Source organism: Cynocephalus volans, chromosome 11 (genome assembly GCF_027409185.1).
Source record: "Cynocephalus volans isolate mCynVol1 chromosome 11, mCynVol1.pri, whole genome shotgun sequence".
Lineage (NCBI taxonomy): Eukaryota > Metazoa > Chordata > Mammalia > Dermoptera > Cynocephalidae > Cynocephalus > Cynocephalus volans.
The window spans coordinates 89734448-89759736 of record NC_084470.1 but is presented as its reverse complement, the minus strand read 5'-3'; the positions used below and the strand labels follow the sequence as shown (position 1 = coordinate 89759736).

The 25289-nt window shown below is 38.9% G+C and overlaps 1 protein-coding gene across 1 annotated transcript in view; it reads right to left on the bottom strand.

The window, feature by feature from the left end:
* The window catches only part of GRM7 (glutamate metabotropic receptor 7), a 782386-nt gene that overhangs the window by 323944 nt on the left and 433153 nt on the right, over positions 1 to 25289 (bottom strand). The window contains exons 3-4 of the mRNA XM_063114276.1: positions 23506 to 23647; positions 16238 to 16392 (exon numbers count right to left, since the gene is read on the bottom strand). Coding sequence (XP_062970346.1) covers positions 16238 to 16392; positions 23506 to 23647 — 297 coding nt within the window. The remainder of the gene's footprint in view (positions 1 to 16237; positions 16393 to 23505; positions 23648 to 25289) is intronic.

The window sequence follows — 25289 nt, the reverse complement described above, 5'->3', positions numbered from 1 at the left end:
GCTTTGGCCCTCCCAGACCTCACCAAACCATTTACTCTATACGTAGATGAGAGAGCCGGTGTGGCCCGGGGAGTGCTTACTCAGACTTTAGGACCCTGGCGGCGGCCAGTAGCTTACCTATCAAAAAAATTGGATCCGGTGGCTAGCGGGTGGCCAACCTGCCTGAAAGCGGTTGCAGCCGTGGCACTCCTTCTCAAGGACGCTGATAAGTTAACCTTGGGACAGAATGTGACTGTGATTGCTCCCCATAGCCTCGAAAGCATTGTGCGGCAGCCCCCCGACCGGTGGATGACCAATGCCAGGATGACTCATTATCAGAGCCTGCTGCTAAATGAAAGGATATCGTTTGCACCCCCTGCCATCCTGAACCCAGCTACCCTCCTACCAGTCGAATCGGAAGCTACCCCAGTACACAGGTGCTCAGAGATCCTCGCCGAAGAAACTGGAACTCGACGAGACCTGAAAGACCAGCCATTGCCCGGGGTGCCAGCCTGGTATACGGACGGTAGCAGTTTCATCGCGGAGGGTAAGCAGAGAGCAGGGGCCGCCATCGTAGATGGCAAGCGGACGGTGTGGGCAAGCAGCCTGCCAGAAGGTACGTCAGCCCAGAAGGCCGAACTAGTGGCTTTGACGCAGGCATTACGCCTGGCCGAAGGAAAAAACATCAACATCTACACCGACAGCAGGTATGCTTTTGCCACTGCTCACATTCATGGGGCAATATATAAACAGAGGGGGTTGCTCACTTCTGCGGGAAAAGACATTAAAAACAAGAAAGAAATTTTGGCCCTGCTAGAGGCCATTCACCTCCCTAAGCGGGTCGCCATTATCCACTGCCCCGGCCACCAGAGGGGAAATGACCCTGTGGCCACCGGGAACCGGAGGGCCGACGAGGCTGCAAAACAAGCCGCCCTGTCGACCAGAGTGCTGGCAGAAACTACAAAACCTCAAGAGCTAATCGAACCCGCCCAGGTTAAGGCCGAGCCAAGAGAGCTCACCCCTGACCGGGGGAAAGAATTTATTCAGCGGTTGCATCAGTTGACACACTTGGGACCAGAAAAGCTTCTCCAATTAGTAAACCGCACCAGCCTCCTCATCCCGAACCTCCAGTCTGTAGTTCGCGAGGTCACCAGTCGGTGTCAGGCTTGTGTCATGACTAATGCGGTCCCAACCTACCGAGAGATCGGAAAGAGACAACGAGGAGATCGACCCGGCGTATACTGGGAGGTAGACTTCACAGAGGTAAAGCCTGGCCGGTATGGAAACAGGTATCTGCTGGTATTCATAGACACTTTTTCCGGATGGGTAGAAGCTTTTCCTACCAAAACTGAAACGGCCCTGACCGTCTGCAAAAAGATATTAGAGGAAATTCTACCCCGCTTCGGGATCCCTAAGGTACTCGGGTCAGACAATGGCCCAGCCTTTGTTGCTCAGATAAGTCAGGGACTGGCCACTCAACTGGGGATAAATTGGAAGTTACACTGTGCGTATAGACCCCAGAGCTCAGGTCAGGTAGAAAGAATGAACAGGACAATCAAAGAGACCTTAACCAAATTAGCCTTAGAGACCGGTGGAAAAGACTGGGTGGCCCTCCTTCCCTTAGCGCTGCTCAGAGCCAGGAATACCCCTGGCCAGTTTGGTCTAACTCCTTATGAAATTCTCTATGGGGGACCACCCCCCATACTCGAGTCTGGAGGGACATTGGGTCCCGATGATAATTTTCTCCCTGTCTTATTTACTCATTTAAAGGCTTTAGAAGTTGTGAGGACCCAGATCTGGGACCAGATCAAGGAGGTGTACAAGCCCGGTACCGTGACAATCCCCCACCCGTTCCAGGCCGGAGACCGAGTGCTTATCAGACGCCACCGACCCAGCAGCCTTGAGCCTCGGTGGAAAGGCCCGTACCTGGTGTTGCTGACCACCCCGACCGCAGTAAAAGTCGACGGTATCGCTGCCTGGGTCCATGCTTCTCACCTCAAGCCTGCACCACCCTCGGCACCAGATGAGTCTTGGGAGCTGGAAAAGACTGATCATCCTCTTAAGCTGCGTTTTCGGCGGCGGCAGAACGGGTTGGAGTGAAAACCCTCACCAGCCTGTGACCCTCACCTGGCAGGTACTGTCCCAAACTGGGAACGTTGTCTGGAAGACAGAGAAAGTCCAGCCCCCTTGGACTTGGTGGCCCATTCTTACACCTGATGTATGTGCCCTGGCGGCCGGTCTTGAGTCCTGGGATATCCCAGGAACCGATGTATCAACCTCTAAGAGAGTCAGACCCCCTGACTCAAACTATGAAAATGCTTATAGACAGATCACCTGGGGAGCCATAGGATGCAGCTACCCTAAGGCTAGGACCAGAATGGCAAGTTCCACCTTCTACGTGTGTCCCCGGGATGGCCGGTCCCTTTCAGAAGCTAGAAGGTGTGGAGGGTTAGAATCCCTGTATTGTAAAGAATGGGGTTGTGAAACCACGGGGACTGTTTATTGGCAACCTACGTCCTCCTGGGACCTCATAACTGTAAAATGGAATAACACAGAGCGATCATGGGGTGCCCTACTGGCAACCTGTGAAAAAACCGGCTGGTGTAACCCCCTTAAAATAAATTTCACAGAACAAGGACGGCAATCCAAAGAGTGGATAATAGGAAAAACCTGGGGATTGGGATTCTATGTGTCTAGATATCCGGGCGTACAGTTGACCATTCGGTTAGAGATCACCAGCAAGCCAGCTGAGACAGTGGGCCCCAACTCCGTCCTTGCGAAACAAGGACCCCCTAACAAAACCCCCCCTTCCCCAACAAGGGAAGCGCCGCCCATCTCTCAACCCTCGGCGGCTCCTAGCCAAGTCCCCACGGTACTGGAGGGAAGTGTTGTCCTGAACACCCTGTCTCCCACCACGGGCGACAGACTCTTTGGCCTTGTGAGGGGGGCCTTCCTAGCCTTAAATGCCACCGACCCAGACGCCACGAAGTCTTGCTGGCTCTGTTTGGCCTTGGGTCCCCCTTATTATGAAGGAGTTGCCTCCTTAGGAGGGGCCTTCACTTATACCTCCAACTATACCCAGTGCCGCTGGGAGAGCCAAGGAAAGCTTACCCTCACTGAGGTCTCAGGACACGGGTCGTGCATAGGAAAGGTGCCCTCTACCCATCAGCATCTTTGCAACCAGACCCTACCCATCAACTCCTCCACGGAACATCAGTACCTGCTCCCCACCAACCATAGCTGGTGGGCCTGCAGCACCGGCCTCACCCCCTGCCTCTCCACCTCAGTTTTTAATCAGTCTAAAGATTTCTGTATCCTGATCCAGCTGGTCCCTCGCATCTATTACCATTCTGAAGAAACTTTGTTGCAGGCCTATGACGATCCTCACCCCAGGGTTAAAAGAGAGCCTGTCTCACTTACCCTAGCTGTTCTTCTGGGGTTGGGGGTCGCAGCAGGTATAGGTACTGGCGCATCTGCCCTAGTTAAAGGGCCCATAGACCTCCAACAAGGCCTAGCCAGCCTCCAGACCGCCATGGATACTGACCTCCGGGTCCTCCAGGACTCAATCAGCAAGCTGGAGGACTCGCTGACTTCCCTATCGGAGGTAGTACTCCAAAATAGAAGAGGCCTTGACCTACTGTTCCTAAGAGAAGGAGGCCTCTGCGCGGCCCTAAGAGAAGAGTGCTGTTTTTATGTAGACCACTCAGGTGTGGTGCGAGACTCCATGAGAAAACTCAAAGAGAGACTAGATAAAAGACAGTTGGAGCGCCAGAAAAACCAAAACTGGTATGAAGGGTGGTTCAATAACTCCCCTTGGTTCACTACCCTCCTATCAACCATCGCCGGGCCCCTATTGCTCCTCCTTCTGTTGTTCACCCTCGGGCCCTGCATCATCAATAGGTTAGTCCAGTTCATCAATGACAGGGTAAGTGCAGTAAAAATTCTAGTCCTTAGACAAAAATATCAGACCCTAGACAACGAAGACAACCTCTAAATTCGCTCTAAGATTAGAGCTTCCCACAAGAGAAATGGGGGAATGAAAGAAGTGTTTTCCAAGCTAGCCGCAGTAACGCCATTCCGCAAGGCACAGAAAAATACCCTAGTAAAAAAAAAAAAAAAAAAAAAAAAATTCAACAGCAGTTTCCAGGGCGCCCTTCAGCTGTTTCAAGAACTCCCACATGACCCGCGCTTTTCCCTGGCCTTGTTTAAACCGACCAATTACCTTGCTTCTCGCTTCTGTACCCGCGCTTTTCCCTGGCCTTGTTTAAACCGACCAATTACCTTGCTTCTCGCTTCTGTACCCGCGCTTTTTGCTATAAAACAAGCTCAAAAACTCTACTCGGCGCGCCAGTCTACCGAGAGACTGAGCCGCCCGGGTACCCGTATGTTCAATAAAACCTCTTGCTAATTGCATCCGGAGCCGTGGTCTCGTTGTTCCTTGGGAGGGTCTCTCCTGACTGATTGATTGCCCAAATCAGGCGTCTCTCAGTTTCAAGGGCTTCTGTTTTATTGTTCATTCTCAATCCAAACTAATTATGTTTTTTAACTGCACCAGGTGCAGTTCTTTGCAGCCCATAGGTGAGTTTGTGGGCTCCTAGGATGACTCACAGTTTGCGAAAAAGAGAAGCCTTAGTCTCAGTCTTTATTTAGCTTCCTTCTTCCAGGCAGTGAACCAAGTCGGTGATTCCCCAAATGGTAAAAGCAGATAAAAACTGCTTCCCTGTCCTTCTGATAAGGAAATAAATAGCTAATGTCCTGAAAAGGGAAGAAAAGTAGGTTCTGAACAGGTCTCAGAACAATTTGCTTTGGTTGCAATTGGTCACAAGGATAGGTCATTTCAAAGTGTTAAGATGCTTGTGATTTTCTTCCCCTTTTTCTTACTCTATCTGTGTATTCTTTTTTTTCTAAGCTTTAGATTTCAGGCTTCACCTCTCCATGGCTCTTTCTTGTTTTTTTTTTCTTCTTCAGTCTTTCCTCTAATAATGTCATTGCTGTCCATCCTCTACATGAATAAAACCAAGACAGGTGTCTGAAAAAATTTTTTATTTAGTCAGTTTTACTCCTGTCCCCAGAACTTCACAATAGTGATTTTGTCTCTTCTTTATTCCCTCCCCTGTTCTTGACAGCAGTCTTTCACATTCTTTTGTTTACCTTGCACACACCACACGCACCCTTCTTTTTTTGTTTTGTGGTAGATAATCATGAAACATTAGGACTAAAAAATGTTCTCAGATATCATTCAATCCCATCTACTCATTTTCTGTATGAGAAAACTGGAAGAGAGTAGAAGAAAAAATATTTACTCAGGTCTTCTTAGCACCCTACCTCGAAGGTGATATAAACAAACAACCCTAGAACTGATGTTGGTTAGTACCACACCCGTCCATTCTCTCTGTAGTTAGCAATACAGAGTCATTGGTGGTGATTCTCTCTCTCTCTCTCTCACACACACACACACACACACACAATCACACCACATTTTCTTTTTTTTTTTTGGCAGCTGGCTAATATGGGGATCCAAACCCTTGATCCTGGTGTCATCCCATACATTTTTTATATGCCAAAATATAAATAGTACAATGATATGAAACATATGTCTGGAAGCAAAATGCATCATGTTGTTAAGATTGCAGAATATCTGCCTTATTAATTTCCTCTTAGGATTTTGTTCTGTCTAATGTCCTAACATGACCTCGTCCACAAAATTAGCTTGAAATTCTGGAGGATGGGATTGTTATCCACCCTATATATTTATTCCCTTTTGTCATTTATAATGGCATATTCTTTGAAGACTCTCAAAAGATCTAAGTGACCACAGTCCTCCTTCTCAATGTCTGTGGAATGCTCATATGAAAATTTGGGAGAAGTTGGTGGGAGTTCTAGGCAATGATATTTATTAGCTATAGATACCCTCTTATACCCACTTCAATCAAGCTTTTGCCAACATCACTCATATGTAACATTTCTACGTCAAAAAAATCACCACTGATGTGGAGATATTGCCACATCGAATGGTCAATTCTCAGTACCTCTACCTGACTTAGCAGCAGTATATTGCTCAAGCCAATGAAACCCCTTCACTCTGAAACATTTTCTTCACTTGGTTTCCAAGAAATCATACTCTTGTTATTTTTATCCTACCTCACTGACCAATCTGGTTTCTTCTTTTCTCAGCTTTTTAATAACGAAATGTTCTAGCAATTACTCTTTGGTCCCCTACTATTCTCTACATAACTTTTTTAAACACTAAACTTCAATGACCCCCGTGAATTTTAGAGTCATTTGTTTCCAGATTCCTGTTATAAATCCTCGGCTCATACAGCCAATTGCCTACTTACTATCTCCACTTGGACGTCTGATAAGTGTCTCAAACTAAACACACCCAAAATTGACATTGACAGTATTCCCTATTTCAGCGGATGACAATTCCATCTCTCTAGTTCCTCAAGTGAAAAACCTTGCAATTATTCTTCACTTTTCTTTATTTCTGTCCCCAAATCCCATTGACTTTACCTTCAAAATCTATTGTAAATTTAAACAATTCTTATTACTTTCACTGCTACCATCCTGGTTCACCATACTATCATCTCTCACTTGGTTTATTGTAATAGCCTCATAACCAGTCTCCCAGATTTTATCCTTCTTACCCAGTCTACCTTCAACCTGACAGCCAGTATGATCCTTTTAATATGTAAGACAGATCATGTTATTTCTGTGTCCAAAACCTACAAAGGTCTTACAATGGCCTACAAGGTCCTATGTGATCTGACCCTCCTAATGTCTCCTGACTTCATCTCTCTCTTGCTCACTCTGTTCCAACTCGTCAGATTCCATGTTGTTCCTCACACACACCAGGAATGCTCCTGCATTAGGGCCCTTGAGCTGTTCCCTATGCCTGGTGCACTCTTCCCCAAGGTATGCACCTGGATAATTCCTTCATTTATTCAAATCATTTGTCAAAAGTCATCTTCTCAATGAGGTCTACCTTGACTATTCTATTTAAAATTGTAACACCACCCTCACTGATGTTCTCCCTTACCCTGCTCTACTTTTCTTACTTTATAGCACTTGCCAGGTATGATGTCAACACAATGGCAGAGTAGGCAGCTCTAAGTTCCTGTCCCTCCACATATACACTGACAAACAAGCAGAAACTGTCAAAACCAACTTTGTCAGAACTCTGGAAAACAGTCAAATGTTTACAGCAACAAAGTGAATGCCAAATCAAGAAAAAGGCAATGTAGACAAAGTACAAAAGCTTTGTGACATTTTTACTTGTCTTTGGCTTACCCTCTACCTGGCTCAGTGGTGGTCTTGAAGACGGAGGCCAACATTTCCATTGTGGGGCCATAATACTGGGGTCTGGAGAGAACAAAGCAGATCTTATTTTCAAATTATTGTGTGTGTCTGTCCTAATCTGTCTGGAAGCTACCTGAAGGATGGACGCAGGGCATTTGTCTCTGTTTTGCCTAACTCAGGACTCACTCAGGGTAGAAAAGAGGCAGGAATTGCTTGAAAATGTAAGGTGAATGAAAAACCTGCAGTCATCTGGGGCAATAGGTCATATAGAGTTGAGGCTTGTAATAGACAGCATAAAGCCTGGCAGAAAAAGCTGAAAAGAGTTTCTTTAGGGAATTAGGGCATTCTAAGTGCCTGTGTATATTAGAGAATTTAGAGATCTGCTTATATGCTAAGATTTCACTCTTGACTGATCTCTAGGCTCAATGCAAGCAGGAAGTGAATGATAATACAAAAGTATAAAAGGTCTGTTAAATGTTAAGGAAGTTCCCCAGCACAGAGACAATCGACAAAGACTGGGAGGGGTGTTTTCTTTTGTTGTTGTTTTAGTTTTATTTGCTTTTATAAGGTCCTGACATTTAGTGAAATCTTTGTCAAAAGCTGAATACAAGGTAAAGGATCATATTTCAGTGATCACACACAATGAGGAATATGGTCTTTGTAGAAAGAGTTTGGAAAAGTCACTAAACAGATGACTGTAGCCTTCAACAATCAAAAACATCAAACTGTGGGGAAGGTGGAGAATTTTATTTCCAGAGCTACCACATTATAATACTTAAATGTCAAGTTTTCAGCAACAACAAAAATCATAAAACATACAAAGAAATAGGAAGGTATGGACAGTTCAAAAGAAGAAAAAAGTAAATAAATTGACAGAAACTATCTATCAAGAAGCCCAGATATTGGACTTGCTCGACAACAAGTTTAAATCAACTGTCTTATATATGTTCAAAGAACTAAAGACAACCATGGACAAAGAACTAAAGGAAAACAGGAAAGCAATATATAAACTAAATAAGAGCATCAATAAAACATAGAAATTATAGCACTACCTCCTAATACTCTATGTGCTTTACTTATTTGTTATGCTTATTTATTATCATCTGTTTACTTCTACAAGAGTGTAACACCTAAGAAGGCAAAGATCTTTGTTTTCTGGTCACCAGCACCTGACTGTTGTCAGTGTTTGACGTACAGTGTAGACAGTCAACATTTGTTAATTAAGTGACTGATGGATTTAATGATCTCTTCCACATCCAACAGCCCATTACTTATAGCTATGTGATATATAAAAACATGAATGATGATGTGATGACAGTGAAAATTTGGGGGAGAAAGACAGAGAGATGGTATATTTGTAAAGTGAATTGTGATGACTCAAGGAGAAAAGTTGCCAGTGACATAACTAGCTGAATGAACATTTTGTAACCCTGAGCATACATTCTATTATACACAATCAGTTCTCAACTAGGCAAGTATCACATAAAAGTCATGATTTATTTAAAAAAAAACTATCTATCCAGTGTCAGATATATTAATTCAATGGAACCCAGAATGATATTGGTCTCAAATTTCCTAAACCTGAAAATAGTTTATATCTGAAATTAAAATTTATATTTTCAATGTTTATACATTTCTAATTTCAACACAAAAGGTATTTGTTTAAAATATTAAATCTAATTTTAAAATATTAAATCTAATTTTCTATCACTCTCTCTCCATTTTTTTTTTTTTTTACAATTTTGTTCCTAATCAAGGACCCACAAGCTTTAGTGATTTCATAATTGTGAGAGCATTCCTCAGCTTCAGTTTTCCCTTAGGAATAATCACATGAATATTTTCATATAGTTCATAATTCCTATATAAAAGCCTTGTGAAATAGCTGGACTTTATAATAAAAATTTAACAAAATATTACCTATAGTGATAAATACAGGCATATATAGTGAAGGTAACAATTTATCTTGAAGCTGTCTGAACTTTCATTTTACAGTAATATGACTTACTTTATAATCCATATTTTTTAAAAAAGTTCTTCATTATTTTATAAAATGCATTTATTCAACAAATATTTTGTGGGAGTCTACAATTTACAGTTATTATTTAAACGCTGGGTGCACAGAAGTGAATGAAGCAGGTATATTATTAAAGATACCTTAGGTTGCATGTAACAAAATATCTAGCTTAAAAGCGGTTTAAAGATAAGAATAATTTTCTCACATAAAGAGAAATCCTAACATAGATAATTCCAGGATCGGTTCAACAACTTAAGCAAGTGGTAATGAGCTCAGGCTTCATATCAGTCTTCCGTGCTCTGGTATTGACATTCTCTCTCCTCATTGTTAAAATGACTGCAGTATCTCCATGCATTCTGTTCTTGCAAGATAACATGAAACAAAAAACAAAAAACAAAAAACAAAAAACAGGAAGAGAAGAAGGGGAAAGAATCTTTCTCATGGAAAGAGTGATATATACCCTGGTTTGCCTGGGATAATCACAGTTTATGGCCCCCTTTTCCCCTTTTGCTTCTAAAGAGTCCTGGTTTGCATAGTAAGTTATATAGTTGCCCTATTAACATGCCTCTTATTTTCTAAGGGAGAAAAACATTTCCAAGACATGCCTTCAGAAATCATTCTCATGCATCCCAATGGTCAGAATTAAGTCTGCAGGAAAGATTGGGTAGGTGAGCATTTGGCATTGTAAGCCTCCATGTGGGAAGAGCTTACTGCTGGCTGAAAAGAAGCATGAGAGAATGGCTACTGGGTAAATAGTCAAGAGCCTTAACCACAAATGACAAGTCCACAGAATCACAGAAGTAACTGAAATTTCACCACCCTCCAACATCTTCAGGAGTGAATGGAATAATGTTGCCTATGCCCCACTGTGCCCAGTGACACTTTCCCTATGGCTCATGCAGAATGTCCAGTCAAGGATGTCACATGCATTCTCAGGAACAAGCTCCTGAGAATCTCCCTGCTTTCTAGGGATCACTGTTTTCCTTAGGGCACAGTGGCACTGCCAGGACTCTGCCAAAGAGCATGTTTTCTACTGACACTGGAATCCCCTGCTGTGCACTGTGGCCAAGACACTGCTCATGGTGTCAAGGCTGTTTAGGGATCTATGGCAAAGTAGGGGAGAATGCTTCTCTCTTTATGCATTGAGCATTGCTGTGAGTGTTCTAACAGCTAATAAAGTATTTCAAGAAACAGAGGTTGAGGCATACATCACTTGGGATCATCAATATTCAGCTCTCTTTTATTTCCATGTGCAAGCTCCCTTGAAGAGAAAACTTGCTTTGACTTGCTTTGACCAATGAAAGGAGAGTAGAAATAATGGACATCCCTTCCAGTTCAAAGCATTTAAGGGTAGTGGGTGAATCTGCCAATCTCTTTCCAAGGCTGAACGGTGGTGAGGAAAGAACGTGTTGAAACAGAGGTTCTATGACAGTGAAGCAGCCTAGAGGGCAGAAAGAACACATGGAGGACAACCATTTGGGACCACGGCATACCACATATGGGTGAGAGACATTTGTTTTTTCCATTCATCCACTGAGAGCGTATTTGCCACCACACTGCAGCTTAGCTTATTTGAATTGAGATCCATTATTATGTGTTGCCTCTTTCCTGTGTGATTTTTCTATGAGACCAGTGGATATTGTCCTGGGAAAAAAGAAGTTTGTCCTTTTTTTTTTTTGACAACTAAGGATTTCTGATGGAGTCAGTCTCATTCTCTCATTCTTCCTTTGGAGGTTCTCTCTTGGTCTACTCAACTCTCAAACAATTAGATTTCTGAAGAGTGACCAAATGGTTATCTGCATTTCTGAAATGTATCTTTATCTATCATGTGGATCCTAGTTAAAACCCCTGATATATACAAAGAATAACTGACTATATGTGACAAACACTTCGTAAGTAGAGCAGACACCATATGCCTGAGAGAATGAGCTTAGAAACAAGGCTGAGGTGAGAAGGGAAGGAAGGCATCCTAGGGTAGAGGAGACTGATGGGAGACTTGAAGAATTCAGAAGCTCCATGGGAGATCACGCCAAAATGATTTAGAAACAAAAACAAACTCATTTAGAAACAAAAACTGCTAATTCTTGGTAGATCAGAAATTCAATTAGTGGAGCATACTAGAAACCATTCTATTAGCTGTGAGTGTTCAGTGTGCTGGAGCATCAGAGAGTATACCTTAAAAAGAAAACAGATATTTTCTTTTTTTAACATATTTGCCAATTAGGAGTTGATTGGTGGCCAGTTAAGTGGAGCTGGTGAAGATAACATCAATCACCCTTGACAGGAGACAGCGTGTGTCAAAAACTGGAACTCTGTACTTACAAAGCAACTTATTAATTTGTCACAGATCTCCTTAGTTATCTAAGTTGCAGATCTCTCTGTTTATATTGCTTACTACTTGCTCAAGACCAATAATCTCTAGTTTAAACATTGCAAGATTAAAAATAAGATGGTGTTATTCTCCACAGAGATGTTCTTCTCACTCCTGTGATCTGCTTGTCTTGCCTTCCTCAGCCCATTCTGTTAATAGACACAGCACAGTCTGAAAAGGAGGCTCCCACTGGGATGTCCAAGGCAAACAGAGGCAGGCTCCTCTGCACTTTGTACTTTCTGGGGAGTCAGAGCTGAGGCTTTCCATGGATGTCTACAAAATCTTAGCAAACTGCCTAATGGAGCCATCATGTTACCCCGCACAGTCTGTCTCTCTAATTTTGAAAGGCAAAGTCAAATCAATAAAGAAGGCAAGCGTCATTCCTAAGGGATGCAAGAGGAAAAGGGTTCAAATCCGCTTGGAAGGCTCTGGGGAGTCACCAATTAAAACACTAAGTGCATTTTTCAACTAAATGTCTATGGAAGAAAAAGTCAAATAGAGAGACCATTTTGGATGAGAAAACTTCAAATTCATACAAATAGGCAGTTCTTTGTGTATTCAGATATTATAATACATTCATATGTAATAGAAAAGATAAGTTTTTAAAAATGTACTATGTTTTAGGTCCTCTAGTAAATGCCAGAAGTTCAGAAGTAAAGATAGAGAATCATGGGGAATCCAAGTAGGCACCGCCCTCAAGGCGGTTTAGATTCTAGTTGTGAGTGCTAAGTGTGAGCAGGGTGAGTGTGGTTAGTAACAGGGATATCTGGCACGATCTGGACTGGGGGTTCAGTGAGTTTAGTTTGGGAGGGACAGCGTAGACTAACTCTTTCTGAGAAAAGCAAGAAAGCCTTAAAAAAGATGAATGATTTGATCTGGATCTTGAAGAAGTATTTTTCAGATCAATAAGAAATAAGGAAATGGGAAACACTGGTGGATTTTCAGCAATCAAAGGATGTGATATGAATAGGTGCCAGGAATCTAGGAAAGGCTGGAGAGGCTTCAGCAGCTGACTTGTGTCTGTATTCCCCCTAATCTTTATTTTGACCTGCATTGTAGCTTGGCTTTCTGGCCTTTTCCCTGTCTTTGCATCTCAGTAATGTAGATGCTGGTCTGCAAGGAAAGCTGCTTTATGGTAATCATCCTAATATTATATTTTCTTATTTGTGTTCTTCTTTATTATCTGTGACCTCCACATTAGATGTGAGAACTGGGGTAGACCTGGTCTACAGTGTCATCTGCTATATCTGTGTTTAGTTCAGTGTCTGATACACCGCTGGAGCTTGTAACAAAAGCATTTATGGAAAGACTTAATGAAAGGAATTCTCATGACAATGCTCATACAGTATCTTACTGCTTTCTTTAGAAATAAGACAATGTGTCCAAAAGGCATACACATTGCTCAGAAATAGTATTGTGGTTCAAGGCAGTACTTTTCTTTGTGGGTGTTTCCTCTCATTTACCTGGAAAAACCCTGTGATATATGCAGAACATTCCATGTAATCAAGGAAGGTTAAAGTTGGACATATCTAAACTGGAGCCAGAAATATTTTAGTTTGAATCTTTACAGCCTTGATCTTTCTGGTTTAAGAGGGGAAAAAAAATGAAAATACAATTCATTCAATCTTGAGTAAAAATCATGAAATCCTTAGAAGAAAAGCAGACTCTTTATGCTGGGTCTAGAGTACTTTTTCTGTCTATTCCTACATACGTTGCAGATTGAATTCAGGAACCAAGCTGTTCTATACACTCATTTGAGAATCGTCACCAATTGTGAGAGTCATTATAGTTAGCTTTGAAAAACCACCCTTCATTACACGAGCTTCCTGATGTTAATGATTATGGCAGAGATGAAAAGATGCTGGCCCATGACTTGGCTGTAATTAGAGGATGCCTAGGACAGCCTACTCTCAGAAAAACACAGCATTTTGGAGGGAGAAGAATTGAAAGCGACTTGGATATTTTTTGCTCTGAGGACTTGTTGGGGGCTGAAGAAGATATACTGAGAGTGCTAGTTAATAGGGCAACACACAAGGGAGGAAAATGCCAGGGATTCTTTGGCTCATCAGACAATGCAGTGAAACTAAAAATTACAGAAGTGTTTTGGCTCAGGACATGGAGGAGTGCTGCCAAGTTCTGTAGACATTCCCCATGTCTCCATGAATGCTGGGCAGCAAGCGGGACAGCAGCAGACCTTTCCAGGCTTTGGCTCCTACCATCACTAAATTGAAAGGGAGAGGAATGACACTCTTGGCTAAGAAACACTTTTTCTGTAAATGGAAAATAAATACAGTTAGAAGATAAAAACTACTGTCACAGAGACAATGGACTTAGCACTTTGACCTAAAGCAGTTTATTGCTATATTTATGTACATACAGAAAACACCAGCCAAAAATCCAGATGTTTGCTGAACATGTTCAAAATATGAATTGAAAGGGAAAGAAAATGTGGGTCATTGATTGGCTTTTTCCTGTTTATATCTGAGAGTACAGCACTATACAACATGGTCAATGATATAGGGATATAGCAGTATTATAAATATTTGGAGGATTGTTTTTTCTATTTCTGTGAAGAATATCATTGGTATTCTGATGGGGATTGCATTGAATTTGCTGGTTGCTTTGGGTAGAATGGACATTTTCACAATGTTGAATCTTCCAATCCAAGAGCATAGAATGTCTTTCCACCTTTTTGTGTCCTCTTTAATTTCTTCCAGTAGCGATTTGTGATTTTCAATATAGAGATTTTTCAACTCCTTGGTTAAATTGATTCCTAGGTATTTTGTTTTTGTTGACTATTGTAAATGGGCTTGTTTTCTAGATTCCTTTTTCTGCTATTTTGTTATTGGAGAATAAAAATGCTACTATGCTTTGGGTATTGATTTTGTATTCTGCAACGTCTCTGAAATTGATTATCAGCTCTAAGAGATTTTTGGTTGAGTCTTTAGGATTTTCTATATATAGGATAATGACATCTGCAAACAGGGACAATTTGACTTCATCTTTTCCAATCAGGACGCACTTTATTTCTTTCTCTTGCCTGACTGCTCTGACTAGTACTTCTAACACTCTGTAAATAGGAGTGGTAAGAGTGGGCATCCTTGCTCTTCAGAAGCCATGGCGCAACTTAATGCATTTGTTTTTTCACTTTCTTAGGAGTAACACTGTAAATGCATTTTTAATGTTCAGTCTCCTATGATAGTGAACAAAGCTTGGTTGCTCTTTGTAACAAGGCACCAAGCTGCAAGCCACAAGAAAATCTTCACTTTCCTCTGGGTAAGAATGGAAAATTTTGAATGAACTGTTACTGTTTCATCATTTTCCAATATGGTTTTTATTGATAACAACATTTCTCCCCTAGTGCATTGTTTGAGGTCTTTCTTTTTTTTTTTTTGCCTTTCCATGATGCTGTTTTGTGTTTAATATTATAAATTCGTGTGCCCCATATACACATGAAAAATAATTTTCTTTCAAAAATTTATAAAAACTTTGAGATAATTAGTTATATCCTAGAAAATCATGTGCCTGGGGTTAGCAACCACAGAGTACAGGCATCATGTCTATGTGGCATCTAGAGCATAGGAACAGAGAACCTCAGTTGAAACCCTGTAATTTGTTGCTTTGCTTTGACTCTCACCAAACTCTTGCCCTTTACTCCTCCAGAAAGTCACCTAGGTGAGCTTTCTAACCCCCTATGATCAAATATCACTCATATGCTCAGATGTTCGCCAGACATTCAGAATTAAGTACAAACTTCTTAGTGTAGTTTTCAAGACCCTTCACAATGCAACTCTGGCCAACTTTTCAGCCATATTTTGTGCCAGGCTCTCATGTGGTCTATGATTCTTCCATTCCTCCAGACATACAACCACTTAAAAAATTTGAGCACCTGAAATTTTCATGGAAAGAACTAAGTGCTTGAGGTACACTGATGCATATAGATATGCTTCCAGATAAAGACAAGTGACGAGGTAGTTACAACAGTAGTGGATATGTGGGGTTCTATAGAAGCAATATCAGGGGCAGCTAACACAGACTTGGAAGGAATGCAATGGACACAGATGACTTCCAAGCAAAATTACTATATAAGCAGAGACCCAAAGTATAAATAGGAGTTAGCCAGCCAAGCGTTATAGCAGTGACTAGTACTCTAGGAGAAGAAGGGAGTACTGCTAAGGAGGTAAGGGATAAATTACAAAAGGGAAAATATTATCTCAAAAAATGTAGTACGCTCACATACACTTGGATGTTCTATTATTTTACTTCTTATTAATGGTAATGCTTTCCTCTCAGAAAACTCCTGTGGTATAAATGAAAAAAAAAAAAAGAGAGAGAGAGAGAGAATATATGCTAATTGTGATAATTATTATGAAAATAATATGATCTCTTCAAAAGAAGAATATCAACTAAAAGAACAGATCAGGTATGTGGCTTCATTTGCATTTCATGGATACAAACTACCCTGCATAAATCACGTAAAAATTCCAAACCCTCAAAGACGCATGTTTTGGCCACCCATCATAGGTAGTACCAATCACTGCCTTAGCATATCATACTGCTGATAAAACCCATACCTTCCACAGTTGCTCGCTTGGGCTGAATTGTGATGGCTCCTTCTGCAATATCTTCGTGCTGGTGCAGTGGGTTAATTTTAGATCCCCAGCTGTCTGATCCTACCCAAAGAAAATGGCCCACTTGGTCAGCTCTTTTGGCTGCTGCAAGGATCTGCCTGTGGAAAGAACATGAAAAGGAACATTAATGATAAAGAACAGCAGTTGAACATATGCATATTAGGAATTAAGCAGAAAAAAGCAAGTTATTCCTTCTCAAAAAGTAAATAATCAATTGTAAAAAACGTATGCCAGAAGATTTATAGCCCAACCACATAAAGAAACCAAAAAGAAAAAAGTCAAAGCATCTTGAGCAAAAAACTAGGTAAAGAGCATTAAAAGTCAAAAGATGAAAAGAAAAATGTAAATGTTTAATAAGCTGGAGACATATTCACATACAGTAGAAAGGACAAAAATGTAAATTAGAACAAGAAACCACATTCACTTCTCATATTGGCCAAAATGTTTGTTTTGTTTTATTTTATGAGTTTTGGCCTTGGGCTGGAGAAAGAAACACTCTCATTCACTGTTGGTGCCATATATCATTTCTAGAAAATATGTCAATATAAATTAAAGTTCTTAAGTTATTCATTAAAATATACAGAACTCCATGTTAAATATAAAATTTACAACTTATGTTTATGAGTAAAAATAATGTACAAATAACAAGGTCAACAAGGGCAAATAAAAAAAAGGAAATGAGATTTTCATGGAAAGTTTTATTTCAATGATATATTTGGAAGAAGAGGATATGGATGAGAGATAACTGCACTTGCAGAACAGACAAAGCTACAACTAAAGCTCCTTTGGTGGCTAATGCCACAGGAGAAGTGATTTGTTTGTCTCTCAGGACGTGGGTTACCAGGTACCACAAAGGTACAGGGCTAAATACAGGAGGATTGGTTGAAAGATTCTATATGAAATGGCAAAACCCCTGTCTTCCTCTTTTTTCCAAGCAAGAAATGGAATGGTAATTTTCCAGTAAAATTGTAAGAAATAGATTCAGATATTGTGAACACCCAAACGGCAAAAGATGGATGAGAGATGATGTGTTAAACGTGGGGGTGGTGGTGGGAGGGAATGATTACAAGTCACTATATTAAGTATTGAAATGGTAAGAAACTCTAGGAATCTTTAACTCTGCTAACAGAATGCTGGAAAGCACAGGCAATTTGCCCCAGGTAGAAAACAACTTTTCTGGAAAAATCTGAATCATTTCTCCCAAAATAAGCCTAGATATTGATATACAGAAATCCTCTAATGGAATGGCTGATTCAATGCCTGACCAGTCCACTGGAAACTCTGTCAATTGACAAGCCTTGCCTGTGGGCATAGAGGTTTTTATTGCCTTACTCAAATGTAAACTGCCAGAAGTCACCCATAATGGAGGAAACTCTCCAATGCAAAACAGAAAAATTAACAAGGAATAGAAAACTGGTGTGGGGTGGGGTAGAGATAACATATGAAAAATGAACAAAATAAGAAACACATTCACATGAGAATTATTATATCTGTAACAAAGAAACAACATAATAAGAAAAAGTAGCCAACAACACAAACTAGCTCTCAGTTATTAAATTACAAAATTAAAATTACGTTACAGGACATAAGAAAGTGAAGAAAATTCTTTAGAAAGTAAAACAATAACAACCACAAAAACCTGGGGGAAAAAAAAGATAAGAATCTTAAAGAATGAATCTAGGGAAACCTATATCCAAATAGCATTTCCAGAACAAATGTATAGAGAAAATAGACTGAAATGTTTTAAATAAATTTTTAATGAAGAAAAATCCAAGAAATTGAAAGTATGAGTTTCCAAGTTTAAAAAGCTCAGCCAGCATAATAATGGGGACAGGGGCAGGGGGTGGGGGAATCAAGCATGTCATAAAATGTAAGATCTCTGGAAATAACAAGAGAGAAAATCAGAACACGTGCAGAGAAATAAGCAGAATAACATCAATCTCTCAAGAGCAAAAATATTTTTTTAAATAGATGATGAATGATGGAGCAATGACAAAAATTCTGAGAAAAATTATCTGTATTTTAATCTACAATTTTAATATTTAACCCATGAAAAATTGCAATGCAAATAGAATTTGCATATTTTTCTTGTGGGTCTTATAGATTTTTCCATCCAAAATTAGAACCTCAACCTCCCTATAAGTTTGGAGTACAGTAACTCATTCGTCACTATGGATATTTGTTATAAACTACTTATGTATTACATATGATGTATTTAAAAATAAATATGAGGCCACACCTTACCACCACAACTACTAGTTAAGTCTGGAGGCAGAATAAGAACATTTTTAGGCATGAAACACACAAGAAAGTTTTCCCTTAATTTACCCTTTTTCAAAAAGTTATTGGAAGATATGGTCCAGCAAAATGAGGAAATAAGCCAAGAATAAAAGTTACTTTGTATCTAGGAAAAATGGACATGATGAAAGAAGAGAGAGACAGAGAGAAAGAGAAAGAAACTCTTATTGTGATAGTGGCTGGTCTAGTCCAGATTAAAACAGAATTATGGATATTTCAGGAGGGAAGTGTCCAGGAAAAATAAAGGAACTCACAGAATATTTTACACATGAACATATGAGACAAAATGATAAATCTATAACATCAATAGGAAAAATATTAAAGATATATATGCAAGTAAAAACATCATCATATTAACTCTGTGAAAAAGTTTTTCAAGACATAAATCACATTACAAAAAAAAAAAAATACTTGATGTTGTAGTGCATAACATTTATATAATCATAATAATGTAAACACTAATTTTCATTAAATGAAAATCTCATAGAACAATATTGGGAAGATAGGGGAGATTTAAGTCATCTGAATTCTACCTAACACAAGAGGAACAAATAGAAAATATTTAAAATTAATAATTCCAAAATTGCAATGTATGTGCATTATGCAGATAAGACCAGAAGAAGAAACACCTTAAAGAGTTAAAATAGCTGCCCAAAGAGAACAGAACCAGATAGTATGGAGGAATGGAATAGGAAACTAATGTATTGCATTAAAAGTGTTTTAGTCATGTTTTATTTTTAAAATATGTGTATTTATTATTTTTGTAAAAATTAAACACAATCAGATATGGATACTCTTGGCCTATAGATACCATTTCCACTAATCTATCCAAAAGAGATGATCAAAGACACTGCCAAAAATATTTGTTCATTACTGGAGACAATCTAAATACAGAGCAATAGGAAACTAGTTAAACAAATGGCAGTATACCCAAAGGATAAATTAGCACTTAAAAATATACTTACTTTGATTTCCACAGGATATTGTCAAAAAAGCAAGTCAAATTTTAAAAAAATTATAAAAAACGATTCCATTATTACATAATGAAAACTGGCCAAAAATTGCCTGTATATGTGTATATACATAGTTAAAAGTATAGGGTCATATTAGAGCACAGAAACTATGAAGTAATACACAATTTGTTACTAGCAAGGTTGTGGAAGTGCTGATGAAGCTTTAAAAGGATGAAGAAGATAGGGAAAAGCCAAGTAAAACAGGGAACGATAGACAAAACTGATATAAACACAATAACTATATGTTTAACTTAATGTATTTATGTAAAAAAATTGGGTTTATTTACTAAGATAAATATTTTTAAACCATTTAAAAATACATATGTTGTGAAAAAATTAATCTATAATATAAATTGCAAAAAATGGCATAAACGCCTATGAGATCTTAATTCAATTTGGGAAAACTTGTATATGTATAAAATAAATTACTGCAAACATTAAACAAAAATTTTATTGGTGGTTATCTCTAAGTATTGAAATTGTATGTTCTATAGGAGATTATCTATAATTACTGTGTGTAATTACTCTCCCTAACCTTTCATTTTTCTGTATAATCAGGAACAAAGTAAAATTTAAGGATTCCTTTTATTGATAAACGACAACAAAAATTTTTTTATTTCCCAGTGGATTTACAACAGGCATGTAATATATTACTTTTATAATCAGATTAAAGTGTCTCAGATAAAGAATTTGCTCTTGCCTAAAATCCAAATTACTAGTACTCATGACTGATTTAGCACTTAGCTTCAAAATCTAGATATTAATGTCTTCTCACTGCTATTCTCTGACAAAGTATTTGAAGTTAATGTTCCAAGAAATCTCAAAATTTTCCATCTACAGTGTAAATCTTCTGAAGAAAGAAATAAGAGTGTGGGTTATCAGTATATTTCAGACATCAGTATGTTTAAGATCATGTTTTCCAAGAAAGTTATATACACACTTGACTTTTATTACTGTGCTCAAGGTCTATTATTGCTGTCACTACCATGAACCACAATATACGATAATATTCAGCACACAAATAAACCCCAATGCAAAAAGAATGAGCACAATTATTGAGCAGATTATATACATTTTACATCCCAAATTAAAACCTCACACTGCCTGCAGGTCAAGAGCATTATTAGTCACCAGAGCTATTTGCAATAAATTCTTTACCTGCTGTGTGCAATGTATTTAAAAATAAGCATGAGGCCATACCTTAACAGTGCATATTTAACAAATGAGTAAAATAGGTATAAAAAGAATTTATGAGATGATTAAGAAGGGTATTGCAGAGTTGAAAGAAAACTGAAGCAGAAAAATAAGAGTAATATGATGAAAACAAAATCTCATGAATAACTAAAACTCAGAGTGAGAAAGAAAATGCCCTAAGAGCAATGCAACCAGCATTTTGTGAGAAGGAAAATCATACACTGAAGGGATGATTAGAAAGTTTTCTGGAAAGGAGCACGTTTGAAATAAACTTTGAAGAACAGACACAAGTTCAACAGGTGGAGAAGGAAAGAAAAAATGCCGTGAGCAAAGGCCATGATGGAGGAGCAATTAGAACATGTTGGCAGATCAGAGTCATGAATTAGGGGTGGAGAACTGAGTGAATGTAGATGAGGTCTAACATGTTAAAACTGGGCCACATTTTCAATCATCATGAAGTTCAGAAAGAGAAGCTTGTACTGAAATCATTCAATATTGGACATCAGACTAGGCATTCCATTCATGTACCTAATGCCATTTATCGAGCATCTACCATGTCCTAGCACTGGGATACATACTGAGAATTCAAAAGTAAGTCAAAAAGGACCTATCTCAGCCCTAATGATGCTTAAAGACTAGTGGAGAACACAGGAACTAAGTAAATGATCCAACCATGTAAAATGACACCATTGAAATAAACTACAAAACTGAGCTATTAGCAAGAATTTTCCAAAGCTACGTTGTCCAGAGAATTTTTTTCTGAGAAAGGGACACTAGGGATGGCATTGGGATAATGAAGTGGGGAAGAAAAAGCTTTCCAGGTAGGAAGAAGAGAAGGTATGAAGACCTGGGAGGGAGGAAATGTGTACAAATAGCCCCTCTGCCCACAGTACACAAAACGTGAGGGAGCCAGGAATGAAATACATCAAGAAAGGTAGAAACAGGCCAGATCTCCCTAAAAGGAGCTCAAAAGGATTTTTCACTTTATTGATGGGAGAACTGAGGTCCAAAGAAGTTGGAAGGTGGTGCAAGGAACTTGCCCAAGGTGAGACAGGGCCCATGTAAGTAGCAAAAGACCTCAGGTACAAGTTCAATACTCTTTCCATGAAACAGTCCTGCCATCCCACCTGTGATCAGAGCTTTGTATTGGGGAGATGGATGGGTTCAGGGGCAGTATTCAGGATAAGAGAAGAAGGGGGAGATACAGGTTTGTTAGGCTGGTGATCATGACAGTACAAAAATCCAAGCAAGAAGTAATAATGGTCTGGGCCTTTAAACATCACCCTTAATAAAAGATACTCACCTTCATTGTCAATGATATATTATTTTTAACTACATGATAGGAAAGAGTTAAAACACACACATATACAGCCCTTTCATATCATTAGTAATGCAAATTGGCACAACTTGGGAGGCAATTTTCATATTTTCTTAAAAAGGAGCACATCTTTGTCTTAGGAATTTCCTTTGCAGGAATTTTTCTTGTAAGTATTTATAAGATAAATATACAAAATAATAGATTTGTACATCATTTCACTTTGTATTACATTAATATTAATATTTACATATTGCACATACATTGTGTATTAATATTATATATTTGTATATTTACATTTGTGCACACAGTTTTGTGGAAAAGAAAGTTTATTGCAGCATTATTTATAATTGCAAAAGTCTGTAATAAAACTTAAATATGAGTCAACAAGGGAGCAGCTTGATAAATTACAGTACATATGTAAAACGAAATTCCACATGGCTACTGAAAAGATTGAATAGATGTATAGGTACTGATAGTCAGTGACCTCCTTGATAAAATCTTAAATAAAGACAAGCAAGGAGCAGAAAAGATGTAGACATAGCATGCTACCATTTGCATGAAAACAGGGAGCACACCCCTCTAGCACATACACAGAATGTCACTAGAGGGATATACAAAAAACTAGTAATTAACTATCACATCTGGAGAGGACAACTTAGCTCCTTAGTTAGCTAGGGGACAAGATGAATGAGACTTTTGTTTTGCTTTTTTATTTTTACTTTTTAATCAGGTATAATTACTATTTATTCTAAAAAGATAAAAATAAAGATTCTGAATCAGTTTGGTACTGGTGAGAAAAGAAAGCAGGAGACATTTATGTTCTAGAAACATTTCAAGGGTTGGCTCTTCATGGCTTGGCCAAGACTGCAAGGAGCTATAAAGAAAAGGGAAGTCAAGATTACAAGCAGATCTTTGCATCCAAGAGGGGTCAAGGTAAGGAAAAAAAAAGGGAAAAGTGGAGAAGGTAGAGGTATGACAAGTTTTGTTTTCAATGTATTGAGATTGAGGCACTAGCAACAAAGCCAGAATTATACGACGTCTTTCTTTCACATTAAGGAGAACCATCCTTTGGATGAAAGTCTGTCATATTTGGATATGTTTTTAATAAAAGAACCTTTAAAAGGTCTAGTGTTTTTTCTCTTTTTACAAATAATTGAATACACTTATTTTGCTAATAGAAGGAAAATACACGACAGCAACATGCTGCTACTTCTGTGGTTCTTATAACTACGTGTGTTGGGATAGAAGGCACTTGCAGACTTGGCCGCTATGTAATTACAGCTTTTGATCCTATGCTATCTTTTCTTCTAGAAAAAGCCAGCATCCTAAACTTTCTGTCTTCTGAAGTCACAACATGCATATCAACAAATTTCACCAGCCATCCTTACTTTATATCCTCATCGTTGGCAAAAATCACGACGGCCCTGGAGTTGGGGGTGTCCAGGAGCTGTTTGATAATTCTATCAAAGTCAATGGTTCTGTCTTTGCGCTCCTGGGGGATTCTCACGGACTGGGCAATGCAGAGCCCACCTGTTTAAGAAAAGAAAGCAGAGTGTCAATAAAGTTCCCACAGAGATATCAGAGGAAGCAGGGAGGTAGTTGAAGAGGAGGGAAGTCTGGACTGTGAGTGCACAGCACTTCCTTGATGATGCTGCCGAGTAAGGAAGACAGAAGCCATCATGGCCACTCCTGTGCTGTTGTTCATACTTAGTGCACTTTACACGGTATTGCACAACCTCATGATCTCTGTGATATAAACATCTAATTAGGCCCAGGAATACCAATGCTATTAATTCTGAGAAGGTAGGTTTAGGTTGGCAGATGAAGTGGGTGGGTTAGAAGTCTTTAACATGAATGCAATACACTACACTAAAACTACAATATAAACAAATTACACTATGACACTGGAACAGGTAAAGTTCAGGTTTATCTTTGTGATTTTTTAATGGTACTTGCATTCCCAGAATTATTATTCCCCTCATACCAATATCAACTTTTAAAGCTCAGTTCCAATGGAATAAAACTAAAAGTAATGAAAACAAGACCACCAAGTACTATAAATCATAGTAACAAACTTTTACTGACCATATACTATATACTCAAGTCATTATTAAGTGTTTTATGTATGTTATCTCATTTTATCCTCTGAAAAACCTCATAATCTACTTTGTATCACCCATTCAATGTTAAGGGAAAAGGAGATTAAACAGATAAATAGATTTGTTTACTCCAGACTTCTCAGAGCCATTATGGTATTAATTGACGTTATGAATTGCAAAATGGGGAAATATGCAGCAATTTCTAAGCAATTGATACAATTCCTACTACCCTACTTTTTGCTTAGCAGTTGCTCCTGGATCCAGTATTTTACAAAATACACTTTAAGAATGGCTAATATACGTGAGATGGGTAGAAAGGATATTTTCAGGAAAGGTCCTAAAGGCCATTCAAGGGACAAAAGACCTAGGGACAGAGGGAAGAGTAAACCCTTGCTCTACTTGTAATAGGTTTGAGAGATCCCTGCCATCAATAAGCTTACATCTAGGACATGGAGAATTGGGGAGATGCTACTAGAATTCCACAAATAGAGACAAATATAAATTCACATCCCAAATTGTGCCTCCATTACACTTTAATTCCAATTAACATTAGCTCGTTGTAACTGGCTCTCAAGTTTCAGTGTGCATGAAATCACCTGTGGTCCTTCTTCAAAATACAGATATCCAATAAAACTATCAACCAACTTCATCTAATTGACATTTATGGAACAATCCACACAACAACAGAAGAGTATGCACTCTTTTCAAGTGCAAATGGAACATTCATTAAGATAGACCATATTCAGGGCCATAAAATAAAATAAAACTTAACAGATTTAAAAGCATAAAAATCACACAAAGTTTGTTCTCAGACCAGAACAGATTCAAAGTAGAAATGAATAACATAAAGATAACAGAAAAATCCCTCAGCACTTGGAAATTTAAGAAAATACTTATAAATTATAACACATGGATCAAAGGGGAAGTGTTAAGAGAAATTAAAAAAATATTTTGAACTAAATAAAAATAAAAGTACAACATATCAAAATGTATAATAGTAGTGTTTAGAAGGAAATCAAAGTATTATCTGCTTATATTAGAAAAGAAGCAACATCTAAAATCAGCAACCTAAA